Source organism: Mesitornis unicolor, unplaced genomic scaffold (genome assembly GCF_000695765.1).
Source record: "Mesitornis unicolor isolate BGI_N332 unplaced genomic scaffold, ASM69576v1 scaffold40988, whole genome shotgun sequence".
In the NCBI taxonomy this organism is placed as follows: domain Eukaryota; kingdom Metazoa; phylum Chordata; class Aves; order Mesitornithiformes; family Mesitornithidae; genus Mesitornis; species Mesitornis unicolor.
Window position 1 is genome coordinate 40527 of NW_010200591.1, and position 23555 is coordinate 64081.

Genomic DNA, 23555 nt, shown 5'->3' on the forward strand with positions numbered 1-23555 from the left:
GGGACAGGACAGCGGTACGGTTCCTTTCCTTACTTAGTAAAGGTAGGAACATAATCACAGTAAGAATTACCTTTGCAAGCATTTTGACTGCAGAAGTTTTAGAGAAGATAACAAAGTGCCAAGAGCAAGCTCTACACCAGCAGGAAGTGTCCTTAATAAATCAAAGAACAAATGGTTCTGAGACATAGATAAATATGTTTATGGAAGGTAACCATGGATGATAGCAAATATACAACCATTTTTCACAGAGTCTCTAGGCAATTAGAAAGAAAGATATTTTGTCAATGGTGATAGGAGGATGAGAGAGGGCAGAATCCTCCTTAAAATTTTAACATAATGTGTTGCAGAGCATCAGGAGGAACTAACGGCATTTTCTGTGTGGGTTTTATTACTTGGCAGAATCCACTATGACTAAATCTCTAAAGACTGTTTTTTTAAAAAGCTGCATTAATTTATATATAATATGATTTGTTAGCCAAAAAACCAGCCCCACCTCATCAAACCATGTATGGTCTCTATTTGTAAGATGTTTCTAACTGTTTGCTAAACATTACTGGAAGACTGTGTAACTGTGAAGGCAGCCACTTACTTGTCAGAGCTCAGAGTTCCCATGTTAATCACAACAAGCATGTGCAGAAAAGAGCTGACCCAGACTCCGCCAGTGATCCTCTTCAGTTGGGATAACATCTGCACTCTATTTTCTTCCTTTATATAATTACATCTGTTGATCTTTTCTTAATATTTAGCATGCAGTGAGGAGCTTTATCTGAAATTATGAAATAAATATGTTCTTTCAGGAGGAAGAAAGCCAAGTGGGTAATGCAACAAACTTATTTAATATCTGTAGTTAACAAAACACTTGCCTAAAGCAAAGCAAAAGCACCTCACAGGAGCTCTTCTTTCAGTGGGAATGTATTTGAATTATTTATTCCATTTAAAAGAAATTTTTACACTTTTACAACTAGGTTGGACAAAAGTCATGGACAAAAGTCAGCACCAGATAATTTTTGCTTAAGTTGTTAAATTTGAAAACATACGATGAACAAACCAAAATAAATAAATGACTCTATTTTACGAAATTGAAATGTAATGGGAACCAGACTCGTATCCAACGGGCCTCCAGATACAGCCCATGCTTGCTTTGAAACTGTAATCACTGTCTAGCTATGTGTGCGGGACACACAGGAGCATGTCTGGCGGCTGAGATAATGGCTCTGGTTTTGCAACGCGGCACAGCTCGGCCTTGCAGCCAGAGCTCTCCCCGCCACACAGGCCCACCTCAGCCCTCCCTGCCTGAGCTCGGTGCTTGAACCCATGGCATAGATTTTGTGAAGCCTGTGTAGGTTTTGGGGGGGTCGGTATGGGTGGGTGGGTTTTGGGAGGAGGTGTGGAACAGCAGGGTTGTCCAGCTATATAAGACTGTTTCTAATCAGTTCTTAGTAATCAGGCAGGGAAATATATGCATTAGATATGTTTGCATTTTAATTAGTTTGCTTTCTGGAAATCCTTTGCCTGTTAGTCTGTGAAAACTTACAGCTGTCAGCTAAAGTTTGGATGAGAATTCTCTGTAATAATTTCTGAAGTGTTTTTTCTGAGGATGCCTAAACTTAGATTTAAGGTCCTAAAATGAGATTGTCCTGAAGATAAGGGTGTTGACCACTGGGTGAATTGGAATAGCACAGGCCAACTACCCTGAATCTGGTGAAGCAGGACACATTTGCTGATTTCTCCTGACGTGCCTTGCTTTACAGCAGTTGGTGAACTAGGCTGTTATATTCAGGATACTCCCTTGCTTGAAAGAGAGAGTAACTAATAGTGTCAAACTGCTGGCTTATCACAGACTTGTTTTAGAAGTCTAGCAAATCTACACCAATTTTCTCTTTAAAACAAAAAAAGCCTACACCAAGGTCAGTTATTGCCTTTCCTCTCCCTTTTATGTAGCTGTAATTCTGTTTACTGCAAGCACTCTTCAAATACTAAATGTGAGTTAGAAACGTACAAGCAGATGTTCAAAAGTGCTTGGCTTTTTGCTGTTTCTTCTGTTACATCTTTTTATCAGATGCTTCAATGTCTGCATGAAGCACAGTTTATCCTTGTGTTTAAATTGACTGAACACCACATGTGAACAAAATTTGAATTTTTATTGAACTAAATAGATTACTTGAATACTTTCAGTGACATCAGTCTGATTGAATATCAAGTCATACCAATACAGTAAGTAAGAAACCATGCAGAAGTCAATACAAAACCCTGTGTAAGACTCCTCCTTTTGTCTGCTAGTGTTTAATTATTGGAGGTGGCCCATGTGGCTTGCGGACTGCCATAGAACTTGCCTTCCTGGGAGCCAAAGTTGTCGTTGTGGAGAAGCGGGACACTTTTTCAAGAAATAATGTGTTGCATCTCTGGCCATTTACAATCCACGACCTTCGGGGACTGGGAGCAAAGAAATTTTATGGAAAATTCTGCGCAGGATCTATTGATCATATCAGTAAGTATCTGAGAGCATGGGCACTTTTTGGGTACGAGGTGTACTGGAAAGTCAGAAGATCTGCCTTAAACGTGCAGGAGTGCATGTGTGTGCACACATGGAGGAAAAAAAATGATCTCATTTAAGCAAAATGGTAATTGAAAAAATAGTCTTATGGAGCAGTATTTTTGTTAGTCTGGATTTGTTAAAAAATAGGTTTTTGTTATGAAGTATGAAGAATATTTATATTAATTCAGTTATGTTGAAGGTAGACACAACCCTTAATCTAATGAGAAAATACGCAAAAGTGGGATTTTTTTACAAGGAAATAGGCTGTAAAATTTTTTATCCTAAAATGGTCAACATATTAGTTAGGAGTTCCTGTAAATATCATTACAAAAGCTCTAAAAAAAGTAGTCTAAGAAACTCACTGAAACTCATTTTGTTGCCTACGAGATTGTGCAGCAAGGGGGAAGTGAGATGGAAGAGAACAACATCCTGTGGTGGTTGCTACATTTGCATTCATCGCAGTATGGGAAATGATAGCGCTAGATGCTTGTGTTAACAATGAGTATCAGTTATGTGGCGTGCTGCTTACATATTAAATACATCTTTGTTACTCACTGTCTACAGGTATTCGACAACTTCAACTTATCCTCTTCAAAGTTGCACTTATGCTAGGAGTTGAAATCCATGTGAATCTAGAATTTGTGAAAGTCCTGGAACCTCCTGAAGATCAAGAAAACCAAAGTATTGTTTATCATAATGTGGTTCTGTACACAGTAAATTCTTTTTATGTCAGGCCTTATATGTGAAATCATTCAAGGTAGTTCAATTCTGTTTAAAGAAATTGGAGTCTTTTCCCCTTCTTCTTTAGCTAGATTAACTTCATGCAGTCGTATTCATGATAAGTATCATTGTGACAGCACTGATAATTCTTAAAATATGACCCACTTTGAGAAGTTGAGGTTTTGCACTATGCTTTCTGGCATGCATTTGAGACTTTGTAGGGAGTCTGGTGTGGCTTTTTAGTATCTTCTTGCTAAAACAATTTTTGATTGATAATATAAATATTGAGGATGGATTAAGCTCTCTGGGCCTCATTTTGGTTTCACATTTTGTATAACTTCCACTGGCACACAGAGTCTAATCAGCCACCTTATGCAAGATTTTAAAAGAAAATAAAGAAATATTAATTTTTTTTTCCTTTTTTTTCCCTTTAAGATTAGTATTCAGGGTGTAGTAGCAATGGAATATTTCAAAATTTTAATTTAATTAAAATACTAGGCTAATCTCTCTTTAAATGTTCATACGGTGACAGTAGAATAGAAACATTGTTTTAAGGAGTTAAAGCATATATAGTTTTTAAACATGGACAATACAAACACTTCTACATAATCAGCTTTGTGTTAATGCAAAGATTGCATTTACTATATGAGTGCGTTTCTATTTAGAAGACAGTTAAAAGTATTGACAGTGGAATGCTATGTTTCTTCTTTAATTACCCAGCCCTTCCTTGCTGTAACCACATAGATGTCCTATCCTGATAAGATCATTGTGGGGCTGTTTTTGTGAGAGTGAAGTGCTTAAGCATATTGGTGTGATCGGCGTCTGAGGGGAAGTTTAGTGCATTAGGTGATCCAAATTAAGGCTTCCATTTTTTTGTATTGTCAGTTTACAAGCTTGACACCTTGCAAATACAACCTGAACGCAGCTTTGAGTGCAACAGAACTTCCCTCCACCAGACCAAGGCAGAATTCAGCTTTGTTTGAATGAGAAATGGACCATTTGTTTTTATGCCCTTTCTTGAGACTCTGAAAGCTCTTCTCTATTGTATTACTGAAGAATGAATAAATATTATTCTTCATGTTTTTAGAAATAGGTTGGAGGGCTGAATTTCTCCCCATGGATCACCCTTTGTCAGAGTATGAGTTTGATGTTATTATTGGTGCAGATGGCCGCAGGAACACATTAGAAGGTAGGTGAATGTGTTTTTAGCCTTATTAATACTCTTTAGCGTATTTTGGAAGGCATGAAAGTCAGAGGAGAACACAAAGCAAAAGGCTGCCTTTTCAGTCAACTGAAGTATGTGTGGAAACTAATTTTTTTTTATGTGATATCTTGCTTTTTTTTTTTTTAAAGCTGAAGCTCAGAATAAAGACATTTAATGTCATTACTGATTTCCAGAATGGTGTATTTGCATTGCCTACGAAATGCATCATAATGTCATTGGGCTTGCTTCAAGGTTAAGTAATTATATGATGATTTAACTTTAAGGAGGCTGACAAGATACATGTCAGGAATTGCATAGTCTTTGCTACTGTGCTGTAAATTTGCACTGTGTGTTTGAACTGATGACCAACATGTGACTGCTAGATACCTATTGGAGTCATCGGAGGTATCACTCTACAAAAGAGGCACTTTAATTTTGGAAGCAGTTACTTTGGAAACGATATCAAAAGATAATAAATAACTCTTAAGGTGGTAGAAGAGAGGGGGAAAATGCTTAATGAGCTTGAGCCACTGCTGAGAGTTCAGAGCACCTGAGCTGGCCTGTCTTTCCAAGACACTAAGTTGCTCCTGTATCACATGAACAGACTTTAATTGTATATTCTCCTTGTAGCTTTGATTATGTCCACGTTATTTTTAGTTCACTAAGTGCACTATTTCCTTTTTTTCTGGCTTCATAGTTTGTCTACTTATATCTACCAAGCACAATATTCTTACAGTTAATTCCTTATAATGCTCTATGAGAAATTTCCCTACGCTATTGTCTGGCTGTCCCCCATAAGAGACTATTTAAGTAGTCCGGTATCAGCAAAACAAAATTAATATTATTTATTATTGCAGTTACCTCTAATGGTTATCGTGCTCCCAGGATCTAAGGGAATATTTGGTGCATTGAAGATTGTTTACATACAGAAGCTGCTATTGTCATACTAAATTTATCTAAATGAAATAATGAGAGCATATTGAGAAGCACAGAGACAAAAATACATAGCCAATTTATTTCTTCTTACAAAATACATGTATTCACTGAAAGTCATCTGCCATTGGCTAAAAGTACTCTAAGGACTCTCTGTCCTACTTCAGAATTTACAGATAAGGGCAATATGCAGAGGGAAAAAATGAAGTGTGTGTGATTGCAAGATTGTGGCTTAGCAGGCTTTTTTGTGAAAGGAGGGAGCTAGGATGAAGCAAAAGAACAAGTAACTTTGCAGTCTGTCTCATCTTGGAAATAAAACAGCTAAGCCACTGCGTGTTTTCCAACCTTTAATATATTTGGAAAACCTCATTAGCAGGTATTGTGTGGACCTCACTGTTACAGAGGTTTTTATTTTTCGGATCTTTCTCTGCTGCTTTTGACCACTGATCTCTTGCATGTTTTTTCATAAGCTGTTTACCAACTATAAACAAAAATCTTATTTGCTATTTAGCATGGTAAAAATGTTTCCCTGCATTATATTTGATCTACTCTATTTCCAGTCTGTTTTTCTTCAGTCATCATTTGTCCTTAGCTTCTGCCCATGTTCAGCTTCATCACATAGTTCCCCTCCAGACCTTTTTTTTTTTAATGAGACTTTATCTTGAATGCCGTACAGCTCCAGTTTTGCAGCTGGGAATGGGAAGAAAAGACACTCTTAGTTCAAGGGATTTTTGAAGGAATGATGGAATCTGCTGATGTGTTGTTTGATGAAGTGTAGGACTTGACATAGGAAGGAAACTGAGCTGCTGTGTGCAGACCCTCCCTGAAAGTCCAATGTGAAGTTTCCAGTGGTTTTAATTCTTTTCTTTGCTTACCAGGTTTCAGGAGGAAGGAGTTTCGTGGAAAGCTGGCTATAGCAATCACTGCCAATTTTATAAACAGGAATACAACTGCAGAAGCCAAGGTAGAAGAAATTAGTGGTGTTGCTTTCATCTTCAATCAGAAGTTCTTCCAGGACCTTAAAGAGGAAACGGGTGGGTGGATCGTCATTTTTTTGCACAACCAATACGAGAGGCAGTAGAGTCACTCTTTATCTGCCAGACCACCCTCCTATTCCTATGAACATCAGTTTAGATATATTGTATAAAAAACCCAAGTGATAAAATGCTGTTGATGTCAGAATCCTGCAGATGGAAGTGTCCATTTATGGTATAGTGGGATTTTCTTTTAGCTTGGGTGTTGCCACAACATAGCTTGTTTTAATGTTTACATTTTTCTTGACTGTAAAAATGTCCGCTATGTTGAACAAATTTAGGAGAGCATTTTCAGTGCCCAGAGATTTCCCTTAAGACATGGTTTGTTTTGTTTGTATCCAGTCACATACTGAACAGCTAAAACCCTGTGAAAAAGGCTCTGCCCTTTTGGGAGGAGTTTATTCTTGCTTTTTTGATCTGTAGATCTGAAAAACTGGAAAGAACTAGAAAGGAATCTGCCATAAATACTTAAAAGATAAACTGTGAAAAACATCTGTGTGAAAAACATCTGTATGAGAAGGGGTTTTGGAATAGTTTCATCCACTGTCAGTACAACAATTCCAGTCTTGATTTACAGATTCTTAAACTTTGTTTTTCATTATAATAGAACCCAAAACTCCTGTTAGACTTAATGCCAGAGCCCTAGTAACCTAAAAAGCACTTTGTTTCCTTGGCTCCCCTTTTCTACCTCTGAAGATTGTTAAGGATTGTTAAGATTTAACTGGCTGCTCCTTAAAAGGATGTTAAATAGCTTTAAATTATGCTGAGACAAACTCCTGTGGGTAAGGCCAATCTCCTCTCTTGTTTTGTTTTATAGCATCTTATCCACTAATGCTTCATCCCAGCTGGGGAAGTGAACATAGACCAGGAAGGAAATGCATCTCTGGGGATCAGTCACGCATTGTCAGTAAACGACACAGCCAATGCACTGTACTTCGTAACAAATGTATTATCTCTTTTCAGGAATTGACCTGGAGAATATTGTTTACTATAAAGATAGCACTCATTATTTTGTGATGACAGCAAAAAAGCAGAGTCTTCTGGACAAAAGAGTGATTATTAATGTATGTAAAAATGCTGGAACCCTATTTTATTTATGGGGCTCATAATAAGTGTGAACATCTGCATAAATGTTGTTACACATTATAGATAGTGTTTATAGACTTATTAGATCACTTCATTAAATCTCAGGTCACTTAGATCTTACTCTGACTCTTTTTTGTTTGGTTGTTTTTTTTGTGCCAGTCAGCACCAAGTTTCTGTAGGGAACCGAAAACAATACTTCCTAAATTTGTCTGTTCTGAAAGTGGCTGAAATGGGATCTTGACTTACCTTGGAAATACGTAGTGTGGTCATCACACCAGAAAATAAAAACCTCGTTTATTTAAAGGAGAACTTAGCACAGCTATGTCCAGTTTTATCAGACAAATAAGGAAGTGTTAAATCCAGGCTAAATTGCAAGTTCTCTAAAGTGGTGAAACATAATAGAAGGAGGTTATAAACATGATGGCCTGAACTTTCAAAGGTACTTGAGACTTCAGGGCCTTTTTTAAATTTTTTTTTTCTTCTTCTGTAAAGTATGAGGGTTTGCTTTCTTTGTTTCTAGAAAGTCTTTTGGCACCATTTAAATTTCTCTTCCTGGAAACCCTAGAGAGGTAATTTTTTTCTTGCAAAGTAAGACAGTGCCAAAATAGTTGAGTATAATTTCCCGAAGGAAGTACTTGTGGTGAGCTATCAGAAGGTTTCTTTGCTCTCTGATGGGACCTCTCAGCTTGGTGCCATGATTTCCTGCCTTTTGGAGGACAGGGGCTCCCAGGGCAGAGCAGGGGGCCTTGCCTCACTGGAGCGGGAGAGGGGAAGGGTGTCAGCCCCCAGCAGTGTGTGACAGGAGCTGGGGGTGGGCCCTGGGGTTGAGGGATGGTGTTTGTAGGTGGGGGCAGTTCGAGGGGACCTGTGGGGAGTTTGGAGAAGAGGAGCAGCAGTTGTGGCCCATCAGAGCTGTTTTCCTGACCTACTTGGGTCTGAGTGGAAAAAACAAACAGTCTGTCTAAAACAATAGGGCTAATAGCGGTTCTGTGGTATCGTCCCTGTGATTAGGGGTCTCATCCATGATTAAGCTGTAAATAGAAACTGCCTTATTAATAATCACTGGCTTTAAGTAGGATGACCTATAAAGGCAAGGTCCTTCACCACACTGGCCAAAAAAAATACCCAACCCAGTCCAAAACAGAACAACAGAAAAGCTTCAATGATCCACGTTTGAATGTGTTGTTACTGAGATGTTAAATCAAACCTTCGGGCTGAGATCCACGTGTTACATCACCAATACATCGGTATTTCTGCTCTTCTGTGGTTCAGATGTGGGGTGCACACATGCAGAAAAGCATTGCAGTGATGATAATAATGTCTTTTGATGGGATGGAAGTATTGTTATGAAAATAACACATAACTGAGGAACTCGGAGGCACTGTAATATTCTATTGCAAATAGGCTGCTTATTCAGTGTTAGCACAGAGGGTTCCTGTTTGGGGCAGTGCAGTATCCTATGTTTGTGTATTAACTTTTTGGAGGAGATGACAGATCTCACTTGCTTCTTTGTGCTGTGAGATGTGTAGTTGCTACTGATGTTACGAGACTGCAATGCTCCAGGATAGTTGGAGTCTAAGCCTGCATGCTTCTCTCCTTGCAGGACTATATTGATACTGAGTTGCTCCTCTGTGGAGAAAATGTGAACCAGAGCAATTTGCTGTCCTATGCCAGAGAAGCTGCTGATTTTGCAACCAATTACCAGCTGCCTTCCTTGGATTTTGCAATTAATCACTATGGGCAACCAGATGTAGCAATGTTTGACTTTACTTCCATGTATGCATCTGAAAATGCTGCACTGGTGAGAGAGAGGCACAGACATCAGCTCCTGGTGGCGCTTGTTGGAGACAGTTTGCTTGAGGTATATCTTGGAATATATATATTTTTTCTTTTCTTTTTTTTTTTCTCTCCTTCTTAATCCTGCCATTCAGTCGACCCTCTAAAAAAAACTGTTTTCTCTTACATGTCCTGAAACAATGATACCTTCTTTGGAATAGTCTTTTTTTCTTTTCCCTTTTTTTTTAGTGACATAGTTTATGTCATAACTAATGCTTGGCTGGTAGTTTCTGGCTGAGATACTGTTTTGCTTTATGCAATTTGTATTTCTGTCTGAAAACTGTGAGCTGTGTGTCCTCAGCTTGGGTGCATGGCATGATCTTCCTGACTTCTATCACAGGGAAAAACTTGGTCTAAATTTTTATTGCAGTCTCTTTCCCTTAGTATGTTTTAATTTTCTCTTTCTGCAGTGAAACGTGTATGTTGCAACTAATATTAAATCAAACAAACAAGCAAACCCCAACAAAAACTCATGCTGACAGCCTGAAGTGTTTGAAAAGATCAGTCTGAAGCAAAATGAGGAGATGAGAAGAAAGGCATCTTCCCCCTTTTTTTCCTTGACTAATTCTTGAGCATTGAGTCCTTTTTTTTTTTTCCTCTGTCATTACCTTTTGAGGTTAAGAAATTAGTTTTTCAATATAGACGTTTAAAAAAAGAAAAAGTGAAAGCAGTCTTTTTCACTGCGTAAGACTTGGAGGAAAGAAACACCTAAAAACTACAAGAGTTAGTTATGATTTATTTTAACTCTTTCTGGGCTACTTTTCTAAGACAGTATGAAACCCGAGACTCCAAATTCACATTGCAAATTACTTTTGTAATAAGGCCTTTATTAAGAAATGCAAGGCATTAAAATGTTAATGCTTCTTACAGCCCTTCTGGCCAATGGGTACTGGCTGTGCGAGAGGCTTCTTAGCTGCTTTTGATACTGCATGGATGGTGCGGAGCTGGGCTCAAGGAAAACCCCCATTAGAAATCCTTGCTGAACGGTGAGTGCTGCTTTTGTCTTCTCCATCGTTTCCAGTGTATCAAAGCATTGTAGTATTGGTGGAAGGCAGTGGAATTCAGAATCACAACAGGAGAAATATTTTTCCTTACTGTGTTGGGTTGAAATTACCCATTCCTTCAGGTTACTGAACAGTTTACAATTGCAATAGACTGTTGCTCTAAGCTCCTGTGTGCTAATACAGAGATGTACATGACGTTGGTTTAATTCACTAATGACTAGGATTAAGTGTGATCCTTAAGGAAATAAACCAAGGATACCTTATGTCAAAAGACTAACCCTTCAACCATCTCAGCTCCTGGTTTGTTTGGTTTGGTTTTTTTTTATTAAATATATTCCTTAAACAAGTCTAAATAAATATTTTAACACTAACAGCTTTCATAGTTGGTGTCTGTGATTTTAAGTCTGTATTTTAGCTTAGTAACCCTGATGCCCTCTTTACTTAGACTAATAAATGAGTGGCAATGGAGAATTGTTATAATGCTGCATTGTAAGATTCCCTATGTAATCTCTTTTTGACCAGACCAAAAAAATCTGTGAAGTGCACCAGCAGTCCCAGTGTCACATGGTGTGATGGTCGAAGTTGCTGACTTTGGTCCTGATGGCAACTGCTCTGCTCAGCTACAGCTGCCCAGGCTGTTGTGGGGCAGATACATAATAGAAATAGTCATCATTGTGGTAATGCAAGTAGAAGGACCAAGTATAGTGCTTTGAGATGTTTTAAGATAGAATCCCTTGGGATGACTCAAACATGGCATAGTCCCAGATGGAAAATTGAGCAGCATAATAAAAAAGGCCGTGGTGGTTATAGGAATTGCAGAATGTCGGGATTTAGAGTTGTTATGTGGTAAAGAAGTTACTCCTTGGGTGGAGGTTAAAGCAAAACCAGATGACTGAATGAGGTAACCTCCTTTTTATTTTTTTTTCTTCTTTTTCTTGCTCACTTCCTGCCTCAGGAAAATACAGGCATAAGTTCTAAGAGTCTGTCTTTTTGTTGTCCTTTTTCTGCCTGGTACCCTTCTCCTGCTGCGTGGGGGTAAGAAATGAGATGGATGCATTATGCATTTAGTGCATAACACTTGTCCTGGCAGAATCAAAGTAAGGTGCAGGTATCTGCAAAAAAACACAAACTAACAAAAAACCAAAACCAAACCAAAACAAAAACCAACTCTTTATATAATAAATATTATTTTAATCAATGTCTTTTGCATCTATTTTTCTTTATAAGGGAGAGCATTTATCGACTCTTGCCTCAGACTACCCCTGAAAATATAAACAAAAACTTTGACCAGTATACCATTGACCCAGGAACAAGATACCCCAACTTGAACTCAAGCTGTGTTCGACCTCACCAGGTCAGTATTTAAAAGGCTTCCTTGTGAAATCACAGTTGATATTTTGTCCAGGAGAAATAGGGCCACAAGTAGTGCATAAACAAAATCTTCAGGAGGCTTCTTAATTAAGATTCAGCTGTTGATAAAGTTAACATAAGAAGGAAACTTTTCTTCTCCAAGCAATTCTAACATTATTCTGCCAATTGCTTTTCCTTGTAGGTGAGACAGTTATATGTTACCAATGAGTTACAACAGTGTCCTCTTGAAAGAGTAAGCTCCATTAGAAGATCAGTGAATCTCTCAAGACGTGGTATGTGACATCTCATGCTTGCTGTGGCTTAATATTTGGAGTCTTCTCAGCATACAAAAACGATCAAAATGTTTACTTTCCACTGTAACTGCAGAGTCAGATATTCGACCTAACAAGCTTTTGACCTGGTGTCAGAAACAGACAGAAGGGTACCGTAATGTTAGCGTCACAGACCTGACTGCCTCCTGGAAAAGTGGCCTTGCATTATGTGCAATTATTCATCGCTTCAGACCTGACCTCATGTAAGTGACATCTGTAGATCTTGTTGAGTGCAGCATTTATGAAAGTATAGTGTAAGACCAACCAGAACAACACTGGTAGTCTACAGTCCCTTTCTATTGCTGGTTTTTACAATGAGGTGCATACCATTGCCAGGTTTGGGGGGTGAAGAGGGTGGGGTTGGTTTTGCTTTGTTTTTTCTGTATGTCCTTGCATGCTTTTTAAAATGAAATATATATGCTTTCAAAGAGCTAAGAAGGCTTTGAACCTTGTAACTTACGATCATGTTTGTGGGAGTCACATGGCTATTTAAAACAAAAATTGCAGTGCTTGGATAATGTGAGAATTGTGTTCCCAGGTCCCTGGAGACAAGTTTTTAGTGTATGTTTAAAACCATAGCCATAATGGCGCTGTCGTGAGTTACAGAAATACCTGGATGAGCCTTAAATGAGCCATCCTCGGTGTGCTGTAGTGGCTGCACACCTTGTAGGGGAAGACTGGGCCACAGAGGTGCACAGGAGGTGGTCGTTTTGCACAAGTCTTTGTCCAGAAGAGTGCGGTGCCCTTGTAACAAGGGCTGGCCCTTGAAAATTTACTGCTTTACAGGTTGAATGTAAGCCAGCATTCCCCTTTTGACAATGTTTCTGGTGTCCTAACACTACAAGAGCCAACTTTTTATGTATTAATGTTTTGTGAGGTTTCAGGGTTAGATACAAGAGGGTCAGTGTGTAATAGCTGTCAGGAAATGGGTTACTGGGCGAGCACTGGGTTACTGGACCTGCTTGATGTGTTCTGTGATGGGGCGACTCTTCTGTCCTCTCTCCGGTCTCCAAAATGCAGCAGATGCAATCTCTTGCTTTCCTACACGGATTAGGAGTAACGAATGAATTACTGTCAGCCTCACTTTATTGTAGATAAGTTAAATGCTTGAGCTCTTTTATGAGGTGTGATAAATTGGAAAAAATAGGAGTGATACCCAGGGTGCTTGTTTGTACAGCTTTGCCAGAGGAAGAGCTGTAAGAATAAGATATGTTTTGCCTTGGGTTAGTTTAAAAAAAAATGGAATTATGGATGGTTTTGTGGATCTGAAGTGAGGAGAGAGAGTATAGAAAGCAAAGTAATCTTTGCTGTCTGTGGAAAGCATGTCTCTTAAGCACTACTCTCTCAAGAAGGTTGATAGATTTATCTTCCTGAGCTAACAGACCTCCTGCTGTTTAATTAACATTGTGTTTGGATCTTGTTGGATTTTTGCAGTAAACGGGACTGCTGAAAGACTTGGCCAGATGAAACCCGGGCAGGCAGGAGAGGCGGCTGCCTGTGTGCTGCAGACAGGGCTGAGGCAGAGCACTGCCTGCAGCCCCCTGGCTCCAGAAATAGGCAATATGTGGGTGAGGGGAGAGAGAGAAATTGTTTGGGGGTTCAAAAACTCACAATCCTTATGAGGAGAAAGAGACTACTCTGCCTGGAGCTTTGTAATTTATTCACGTGTTTATTTTAATCTTAAATTTTGGAAGCTGTTCAAGGGATCAGAGTCTTAGAATAGGTCCCATATAAAAGGGATTAGAGAATGGATAGTGCAGTTCCAGATGTGTGATGTACTTATTTAGTGCGCTTCTAAATCCAGTTATGACAAGGACAAGAGGTCCTCATTCAAACTGTGTCTGTAACATTTTAAAATGAAAGGTAGTGCCTGTGCCATGTGTGTTTGCACACATAAAACATGCTTGTTTCATAAAATGCTAGCCTAAATTTACTCCTCTTGGCTTTGATGATTTTATAGGACTAATGGAAACTAAAAAGTCAATGGCTAACAGGTGAAATTTGTAGTACCACAGCCGTATTTGGAGAGGAAAAAGGATTCTTAGCACTTCTGAGGAGGAATTGCATTTCTTCATAAATAAGGGAATCCTTTTCCATGGAAATATATCAAATTCAGTGAAATAGCTTTTAAATAACGTTTCTGGCAAAGCCAGGATTTGTAATAATGGTATTTGTATGAGACTTTTACCTTTGGCATTGTGTAGACTCTGTAGCTTCGACCCAGTGAAATGTGGTGCTGTTCTGCACCCCTGCAATGCCAAGGGAGCACCCTGTGTTTCCAAGGGGAAACCACCACTGATGCCAGTGCCTTGTACCCACAGTGACTTCGATGCTTTGAACGAAGAGGACGTTGTCAAAAACAACCAGCTGGCCTTCGATGTTGCTGAGCAGGAGTTTGGGATCCCCCCTGTGACCACGGGGAAGGAGGTGGGGTCGGCCGGGGAGCCCGACAAGCTCAGCATGGTCATGTACCTCTCCAAGTTTTACGAACTGTTCAGGGGCACACCTCTGCAGGCAGTAGGTAAGCCAGATCCACTGCTCCTAATTCTTACAAGTTTGGAGAGCACTTTATCCATGCTGCTTATGAGCACAGCTCCTGAGCCAAGAGTCCTTTCCCAGCTGAGCTGTTTGGCATGAGAGCATGCCTGCTTCTGTCTGCAATAGTTACCTTGTGCTTAAAAAAAGGAACGAGGGGGAAACTTGATCGAAGACCAAGGTTTTGTGGGTCCTTGGTGGTTTCAGGGAACAGGAGCAGCTGGATAACTGCTGCTTGACATCATGAAGTTCATATATCAGGTCATTAGTGATTCTATGGTAAGGATGACTGCATACAGCATGTCTATTCCTGAGTGCTTTCTCCTCCTTTTTTAAAAAGTCACCCTATATTGCATGTATTTACTGTTCTTTGCCTGGATTTCTTATATGTAATTGTTACCAGCACTCAACTGGCAAGTTCTGGCTTAGTCAAAATATTTAAAAACCGAATCTGAATAGATATCCTAAGCAGTCATTTATTTTTTAACAGATGCTGGGGACAAGCAAAATGGAGAAAATAATGATCTTTGTTCAGCAAAATCATCAAATTTCATCTTTAATAGTTACAATTTAACTTTACCAAGGAAACGAGTACCAAAGGTAAGTTGTGAAGGAAGACTTACCTTATAAATCTTTCTCTTTTAAAAATATGAAAATAACCCATCAGACTCAGAAATAAGGGTTTGGTGTATATCCTACTATTAAAAGACCTGTAGAAGGAGATTTTTTGACAATAGTAAAAAAGTAAAATAAGATTTCACAGAAAACAAAGGTCACACACATGTACACTTGATCATTATGACATTTGTAATGATGAAACTGAACCACTGTCAAATTGCTGAAGCATTACTACTAGTCCCAGTTTAGGTGTTCTGTGTAATTGCAAAATTTCAAATCACAGTGAGAATTTGTGTGTACTTGGGAAATATGCATGTCCATTGTCCACGTCAGTTGTCTTCAGTGTAGGTGAAAGTGAGGTAAGGAAAATGGTTTTTTTGGTAAGTTCTTAAGTTGCAGTTTTCAAATTGAAATATTTGAGATCCTGACTCCATTACCTATATTGTCTTCTATGATTTGTTTTTGGAAATTTTCTGAAAAAGTGTTTTTAGGAGGTTTTTTGCAATGCTAGATGATGAGTTTTTTTGGTTTTTGAGAGAAAAAGATGGGAAAGTTTGGAATTTTTCTGGGCTATTTTTGCCTCTAAGGAAAATAGTACTATAGTTCTGTTCTCCTACAGTTAAATACGCAGCTGTAATACTACATATCAGTATGCTAGAATGCTGCTTTTTCGGGCAAGGGTTGCTGTTTTTTAACTAAAGGGGTGATTTGAACAGTTTATGGATGCTGTCAAGGTTCTGGAGGGAAGCTTTCAAACCCTTATAGATGTATAAAGCCTGAAATGGTGACAAACAGTGGGCAGTCTGACTAACATGACTCTGCAATGATGATCTTTTAGTCATACCCATATACTTTTCTCTCTTGTTCACTTATTAATGAAAACTTATTGACATGCCCTGTTTATGTCCCTGTATAATACACATCCATGCCCATACATGCCCATAAAGACTCCAGAGCCTGTAAGGGTATGTCCATCTGACTTAGGATTGTCTGCAGTGAGAGTATTGTCTATGTCTTTCTGAATGGATTAGAACTTGAAAAGTTTTATATAATTTAATTTTAAAGTTACTTTGAAATTATTCGGTAATGAACTGTTTAACTTTCTGCCTATTCATTAACTTGGTCCTCTTTTGAAAGAAGACCTTGAGGAGACACTTTGCTTTCACAGCCAAGCCTACCTTCATTTTAATTTCAATTTAAATGGAGAGTATCTGCACAGCCTGGCTCAGAGGCAACAGTCTCTAGTACAGCTGTTGCAGATTAACCAGCACAAGTTAGACAGCAGCGTGTACTCCTCCACCAAAATGAATTTCATTTCTGCATTTTCTGAAACAGCTTAATGCAAAACTGTTCGAGGTTTTGAGTATCCTGGGCTAGCCAGATACTTAATGCTTAACTGTATTGCTTCATTTACACCTATGCAAGTTTTGCCTGCAAAAGTACAGATTTCCTGCTTCTCTTGGAGTTCAGTGTTCTTAACAAAAGTTCAAGTGTATGTATGTACTGTATTTCTCAGTATTTTAATATATTACTTTTAAAATTTGTTGCTATCTTACCTTCTCAGCTTTGGTAGAAATGTAATTTTTTTTCACCTGAAGAATTACTCCAGAATTTCCAATGTTTCCTAGACTGACTTACATCTTGAGTATTTTTTATCCACAAACATATTTTTGAAACCTGTAGACAGTCAGTTGCCCACTAACCTCATATGTCCTTGTTAGGAAATAACTTTTCCCTGCCACCCACATATACACAAAACCAAGTGACATGGATCCCAGCTAAACAAGCAGTGGGAAACCAAATAGGCAAAATAAACATTGCTTTTTCTTGTGGGTGACTACTTCAGAAGAAAACCCTTTTTCATAACCACAATGTTGTTGTTTTTCCATGAGTTATTTGCAGAAGTAAATAGACTTTTAGTAGTGGAGACATTTCCACTGCGAAGCTGTATAGCCCTCTGACTAACCTCCTGTCATGAAATAAGCCTTCTGTCAAAATAGGAGGTATATTTCTTGGCGCTACATGAAAGCATGAGGTGATTTGCTTGATGGGCACCTTTGGTTTCACACTACAGGGGCTTGTTTGAAAGGAGAAGCGAAAGTGATGTTTTCCAAATCAGCTTGGGGAGCGGGACTGTCAAGACTTTCTTTTGTATGAGGCTCTGTGGCCTTGTCATGGCTGGGACATGAAACTTAGCAAGAAACAGTAATCTGGTTAGGACAGAGAGACTTGTGAGTGTCGTAACTGTCTGAAACTAGCTGGGAAATTAAGCTATTTGGAAAGCAACTGCTTGAGTTAAGGGTTTGGCCATAGTTTTATGGTGCTTTCCCCTGCAAAACGTGGTGCTAAGCATTATCCCGGTATGACTGTAGGAGAACAGTTGCACATCAGAGTCAAAAACCAGCCAGGGTAACAGTGTGCCACTTATTAAACCTTCCATATCGTCTAGTTTGTCCTTTTCTTTGGCTGGAAGAGGGATCCTTATCTGGGCACAGGTTGTGAGAGACCAGGAAGTGGGGGCCGGGTGCTGGTGTGGTGGTGGCTGTTCTGGCAGCATGTGCTGCGCTGGGTCATGTTTTCCATTCTCCTACGGGCTGGAGAGGAACTGAGATTTCCTGTGCTCCAGACTAATGAGTGAATGGAGGTGTTTACACAATAAAGGGCACAGTCGTTTTTCTTGGAGTTTTGCTAGGCAATTAAATTGCTTTGTCTATCACTTCTTTGTAAATATGTTAATGAAAGTCCTTTATGTAAGATTTTTGAAAGGCAACATCTTGTTTTCTCCTCCAGTCACTTAGGCAAATTCTGCTTTTATGTGGTACCTATTATTATGCAGAGTACCTTGTGCTGTTACTTGTTCACTCTTCCTTGGTATATTACTGGTAGTGTAAAGCTAGGTTACTGAGAGCTGGGACTTGAGATACAATGTACCAAAGCACACAGAGTAATCAGAGTATTGTCATCTGATTCTTTTGGTGTTTGCCCAGAAGTTGTTTGGGATTACTTCTATTCACTGCATAATGATTTATTATAAACAGTGTATATGTAAAAAGGAAGCCTGTATTCTTTGATCTTTCTCTCATTATTCTTTTTTTTTTGAGTTGGCTGAGCAATCACTAAGTTACAGCGTAAGCAAATGCAAATAAGTGAAATGTAGTTTATTGTTCATAAAATAACATGACATCAAATTAAAAAAAACAACTCAGTTTTATCAGTTCTTCAAGACTGAACTTAATAAGAACTGAAAAAATTTTTAAGCTTTGACTATTTTGCAAGTTTGTGCAGACTGAGTATGAAGTACTAATTATTGTTTCTGTAGTCTCTAGTTGAGTAAAATAATTAAACGTGTACATAGCTTGAGCGCAAAATAGGCAATTTGGTTCCTTAAGTATTGTCATTTAAAGCTGTAGTCTGGGAGATGAACCTTAAAATGGAGGCAGACCTTTAAGGCAGGCAATAATTGCTCCAAAAAGGGAGATATATCTGCACCTTGAACACATAATCTGCATGCAGATATCTAGGTTGAGAGTTGTGGAGCCTATAGTGAAAGAGTGAGGAGGTTTCGATTTTGTTATCTATATGGAAACCAGTGTAGTCTAGATGAAAATTCACAGAGGAACTGGTGTTGTAATACCTTTTTCTCAAGGATGCACTGGTGCTTTGTGAACTATAAACTCTTCAGTACTGAAAGAGGAAAAGGTAAACACCAACACTGTAGGGTCTGTATTCAACAAAGTGTACAAGCCGGTATTTTCACCTGTCAGAGTTCAGTGGCAGCTCCCATTCGGGGATTACAGGGCACCTTTCACATACATGATGACTGCCACGAGGGCCACCAGGCTCCTCATGCCAAGGAGGATCCTGCTGAGCTGGGAAGGCCTAATGAGGTGCACCAGTGCAGTCGGGACCACCTTGCACTGGTGCTGCTCACCTGTGTTTGCCTTCTTTAACACAGGCCAGACCACACTTTCCTGGTTATGAAAGTTAATATCCTGGGAGGAACTGCTTGGGTAAATTTGGTAACTGCTGCAGGTATCCATAGAATTTCTTTTGGCTTTACCGTTTCAGGTTGAAGGGAAACCGGAAGAAAATGAGACTAACAAAAGACGTCGAAAAGGTCTTTTTGGTGTCTTCGAGGAGGTTGGTGTTCAGTGGTGTCCACACGTATCCAGATCCTTGATGAGCACCAGAGCTGAGGAAGCAGTGGGAGTCAGGGAGCCACAGCTTGTTCTCTTGTGCTTGGCAAGAACAAAAAGCCTCTTCCCTTAAAACTGTGAATTTACTGTGGTGTGCTCTAAAGAGCTAAATTTATTTCAGTCATTTGGTAGGGAAGAAAGTGTTACCTAAATGGCACTGATTTTCTGACCCAAGGACATTTAAGTCTGAGGTTTTTTATTTAAACAAATTTTTGTTTCAAGAGTTTGTATTGCAGCTTGGTTTCTTAGACCTTCTCTGATTAGTTACCTTTGTGACTCTGCTTTATCATCACCAGCACCAGTTTGTGTTCCCTATTTTACTGTGCTCTGGGACCAAAGAAAATATTTTTTGGTGACTTCTGCACGCTAAACAGTGTCACTTTTACTACACTGTAGACCCTTTCACCCTTTGCTGATAAGGATGTTCTCTCTCTCTTCATGAGTGTCATAGGTGAACTCAAGAAAAACATAGTTTGTTGTTTCCTTGCAGGCTTCAGGCTTTTCAAGCCAAGGAACAAACGCCGGGAAAGACCAAAGTGATAGCAGAGAAGGAATGAACCAGAATAAAGTTAAATCAATGGCAACTCAACTGTTGGCAAAGATGGAAGAGAATGCTCCAAATACAATTTTGCGGAGGCAGGTAGGTCATAGATGAACATAAAAGTAATCTCTGAAATTAAACTGTAGTCCCTCTGTGTGAATGTGATGCAGATTTCCAAGGGAAAAATGGATCTGCTATGTGTTTGCAGTGTTGTCTTTTTTACACCTTATGCAAATTAAAGGTACTCCTCTCAATACTTAGCAAGCAAATATGACTATTATGTAGACTGACCAATGCATATTAATACAATGTATTAATATATGTTATAATAATAAAGTGTTGTGGAATTGCAATATCTAGAAATCTCTTGTAACCCAGTCTGTTTTGCTTTGAGTGGAAGTCTAAGCTGGCTGCGTATGGTATTGCGAAAGGTAAGTATTTCTGTAAATAAAGGATAGTACATATCCAGTGGAATCTTTCTTTGCGGAAGATTTAGAAAGCATAAGAAGGGAACCTAATCTTTTGAAGATGTGTCCAGCTGCCGTTTCCCTTCCTAAAGTAGGCATAATGGAATATATTTGTACATTCCACAGCATTTTCGCAGTTTGTTGTCAGTGGGACTGGTGGTGTTTTAAAAATAATCTTGTGCTGTCAAGGTAGGGACGAGAAGATCAAAACTTTAGCCAGTGAGAGTTTTGAGTCAGCTGAGTTCAGATCTGTCACCTAAGAGATCTGAAGCAAGGATGAGTAAGGTGTCGAGGTTCTGTCGAAGGTGGTGGCTTTCTTAATTCTTTGTATTTGTATCCACTTGTTTATTTACGTATTCAAATTCTCCAGAAGTGTAAGCTTTATAGATGTCGAGTGACTCAGTCCATCATTGTCATTTGCACTCTACCTGGCTACTTGTCAATGCCCTGAGCTTTCTGCATGTGATACCTGTGCAGAGGTTTGCTTGGCTGTGTGGAAGGAAGCCTCGATGTGTTACCTTGTGATCATAACCTCTCTTGAACAATACTGAACGTGCTGAATTTCAAGCATATGTTTGATGGCAGAAGGGGTTAATAAAATCAGTAGGTGTCAAAAATACGCAAAACATGTTGTTAAGCTCCATAGTAATGTGTCTTTAGAAGCAGCTTTCTGCCTCAAAAGAGCTTTGAATCCTATTTACTGTCTTCTTTTTTTTTTCCACTCTGTCTTTATAATTTTAAAAACCCTTTACAAGGAGCTAATAGATAGACCAGCCCTGCTCTCTTCTGACCCTCCTGTTAATCCTCGCTTTGCTAAACCTAAGGATCCAAGTCTTCTTCCACCTCAACCAAAAAGGCAGGTAGGTACTCATAAGGGTGACGTCTGACAAGCACGCCATTTCTCTTACTGCTGGAACTCAATGTTATTGTGTAACTGCAGAATATATAAAATGATGTCTGGATGTAATCTGCGGAGTTAACAGATACATATTTAGATGATAATTGTGAAAACCACATTGAGGTTTAAGTTTACTTTATACCTGCTTGACCGGATGAGAAAACTATTTGAAAGAATTAGTGACTGTGTGGAAAAAAAATGAAAAACATAGGTGTTGCTTTCTGCGTTATCACATACAAAATCCAAATGGTATAAATATCATTACATAGCTGCATTTATCATATGAGGAAACTACAGCAGTACCTGAAAATTTGTCTGTGTATGTACTTGATACTTTGGGTTGTTGTAATGATAAAGCAAAGGGAGTTTTCCACCCTGAGAAACTTGCCAAAAATGTCTAAGATAAAAGACTGAGCATTGAAAAGCTGATATTGATGCCTAGGGTTTTTTAATCTCTTTAAGTAGAATTTCTGGTAAGAATTTCTGCTGGAAGCTCTTTTGCAGCACCATATATATAGGGCAACATTTTTTAATAGATTGTCTAAACTTTAGTACTTCCAATGAAAGCAATTTCGTATCAAATAATACTGACTTTTACTTTACATTAGTTTTAAATGAAAGTAAAAATCCTATTGTGGCATTTCAAGAGTAGTCTGCAGTGAAATGAGATCTGCATTGCATGTGGAAATATGCAGATCAGCTTAATGAAAAATGCAGATTCATAAACCAGTTGAGAACTGTTGTTTTAAAGGCAGCTATGCTACCCTGAAACATCAGGAGCACACTGCAAGTTGATTAGGTTTTTAAATTTTAATTCCAAGAAATTTGGAACATTTGTGTATTTATTTGAATTGGACAGATAGGATGAAGTAGAAAACTGTCACAAAAAGGCCATTTGGAAACTAATTTTTAAGACTAAATTTGAATAAAGTGGAACTGGTTCAAATGTTTCATTTACTTCAAAAGCTATTTTATATGAAGATTCAAATTCAGAGACCTATTGTGAAGTCCTCAGAAAATACTTTAAATCTGAAATACATTATAGCTTGACTTGGGTCAGACTAGATCTAGATTTATACCAAGAACTGCTGTTGACATTCGTACAATTTGATTGTAAGCTAAGTTTCAGACAGATGTGATGCTTAAAAAATCCACAATGCAAAACTTTTGTGAAAAACCCTAGAAGATGTAGTGTCATGTTCTGCACTGATACTATCTGGGATTATTCACAAAACCTGAGACAAACCTTGAGAATGATGTTAAGAACCTGCATAAGTTACGTAGGACTATTTTCTTTCAGTTCATGGACACAAGCGTCAGAAGTGCAGTAGACAGTGTGCAAGGAATGCTGCGAGAACATTTTATTCCTAGTTACGTGCATGACTGTGCTGCGCTTTTGGAAGCACCTTTAAAAGCTGCATATACTGCATGGTAGCGCAGAAAGCGGATTTTTTCACTTCAAGTGTTTCCCAGTTTCAGGTGGTAGCTAGGAGTGAACACGAGGTCAGGGAACCCAAACAGTCTTTAAATGGTTCTGATCATGTGGCCAGGAGAGCAAGGACTGTACAAAAACCAGATACTCAGCCCAGTCTGTCAGAAACCTCTGAAAATCTCTCATCTGCCTGTTCTGCTGCATTTGTACTTTCTGGAGTGCTTGAGCGTCTTCAGCACCTGGAGGAAAAAATGAAACAGGTGACAAGCAATTTCTTTTCCTTTCTTCTCTCTGAACTGCATATATTAACTTGTATACTGTATTTTCCCTGGATATGCTGGCTTTGTATCTGTTGGCTTTAGGTTATGTTAAGACAACAAAAAGACTTTCTACAAACTTGCTGTATTCTGATAACGCACATGACACTAACTGAAATCTCTCTCTTTTTCTTTCTTTTCTTGGCTTTCCTTCCCTGGCCCTTATTGCAGAAAAAAGCTCAGAGCATAGCCAATAGGGAATTCCATAAAAAGAATATTAAAGAGAAAGCAGCACATCTTGCCTCAATGTTTGGATACAGGGAGTTTCCAAAGGTGAATATTATGTTTTGCACCTGAAGAAGTGCTGAGTTAGAAGACATAAAAAAATCATGGTGGGGGGGGAATTGCAGTGGTTTTGTTTTTAACTTTCATCCTGGGTGGATCTGAGAAGTAATTTAGATTCCACTGAAACTGGTAAAAGCCTTTGTTTAAATATTATGGTGTAATTTAATTGAGGCATACACAGTCTGAATCATAAAGCCTAGAAGTAGTACTTCAGCACGAGATGTCTTAGAA

The 23555-nt window shown here is 38.8% G+C and overlaps 1 protein-coding gene across 1 annotated transcript in view; it reads left to right on the forward strand.

The window, feature by feature from the left end:
• The window catches only part of MICAL2 (microtubule associated monooxygenase, calponin and LIM domain containing 2), a 56601-nt gene that overhangs the window by 17471 nt on the left and 15575 nt on the right, over positions 1-23555 (forward strand). Inside the window, exons 2-18 of the mRNA XM_010189812.1 lie at positions 2281-2488; positions 3101-3217; positions 4344-4445; positions 6272-6427; positions 7391-7491; positions 9117-9374; positions 10220-10335; positions 11581-11707; positions 11906-11996; positions 12091-12238; positions 14357-14556; positions 15061-15170; positions 19257-19328; positions 19875-20024; positions 21148-21252; positions 22764-22982; positions 23211-23312. Coding sequence (XP_010188114.1) covers positions 2281-2488; positions 3101-3217; positions 4344-4445; positions 6272-6427; positions 7391-7491; positions 9117-9374; positions 10220-10335; positions 11581-11707; positions 11906-11996; positions 12091-12238; positions 14357-14556; positions 15061-15170; positions 19257-19328; positions 19875-20024; positions 21148-21252; positions 22764-22982; positions 23211-23312 — 2382 coding nt within the window. The remainder of the gene's footprint in view (positions 1-2280; positions 2489-3100; positions 3218-4343; positions 4446-6271; positions 6428-7390; positions 7492-9116; positions 9375-10219; positions 10336-11580; positions 11708-11905; positions 11997-12090; positions 12239-14356; positions 14557-15060; positions 15171-19256; positions 19329-19874; positions 20025-21147; positions 21253-22763; positions 22983-23210; positions 23313-23555) is intronic.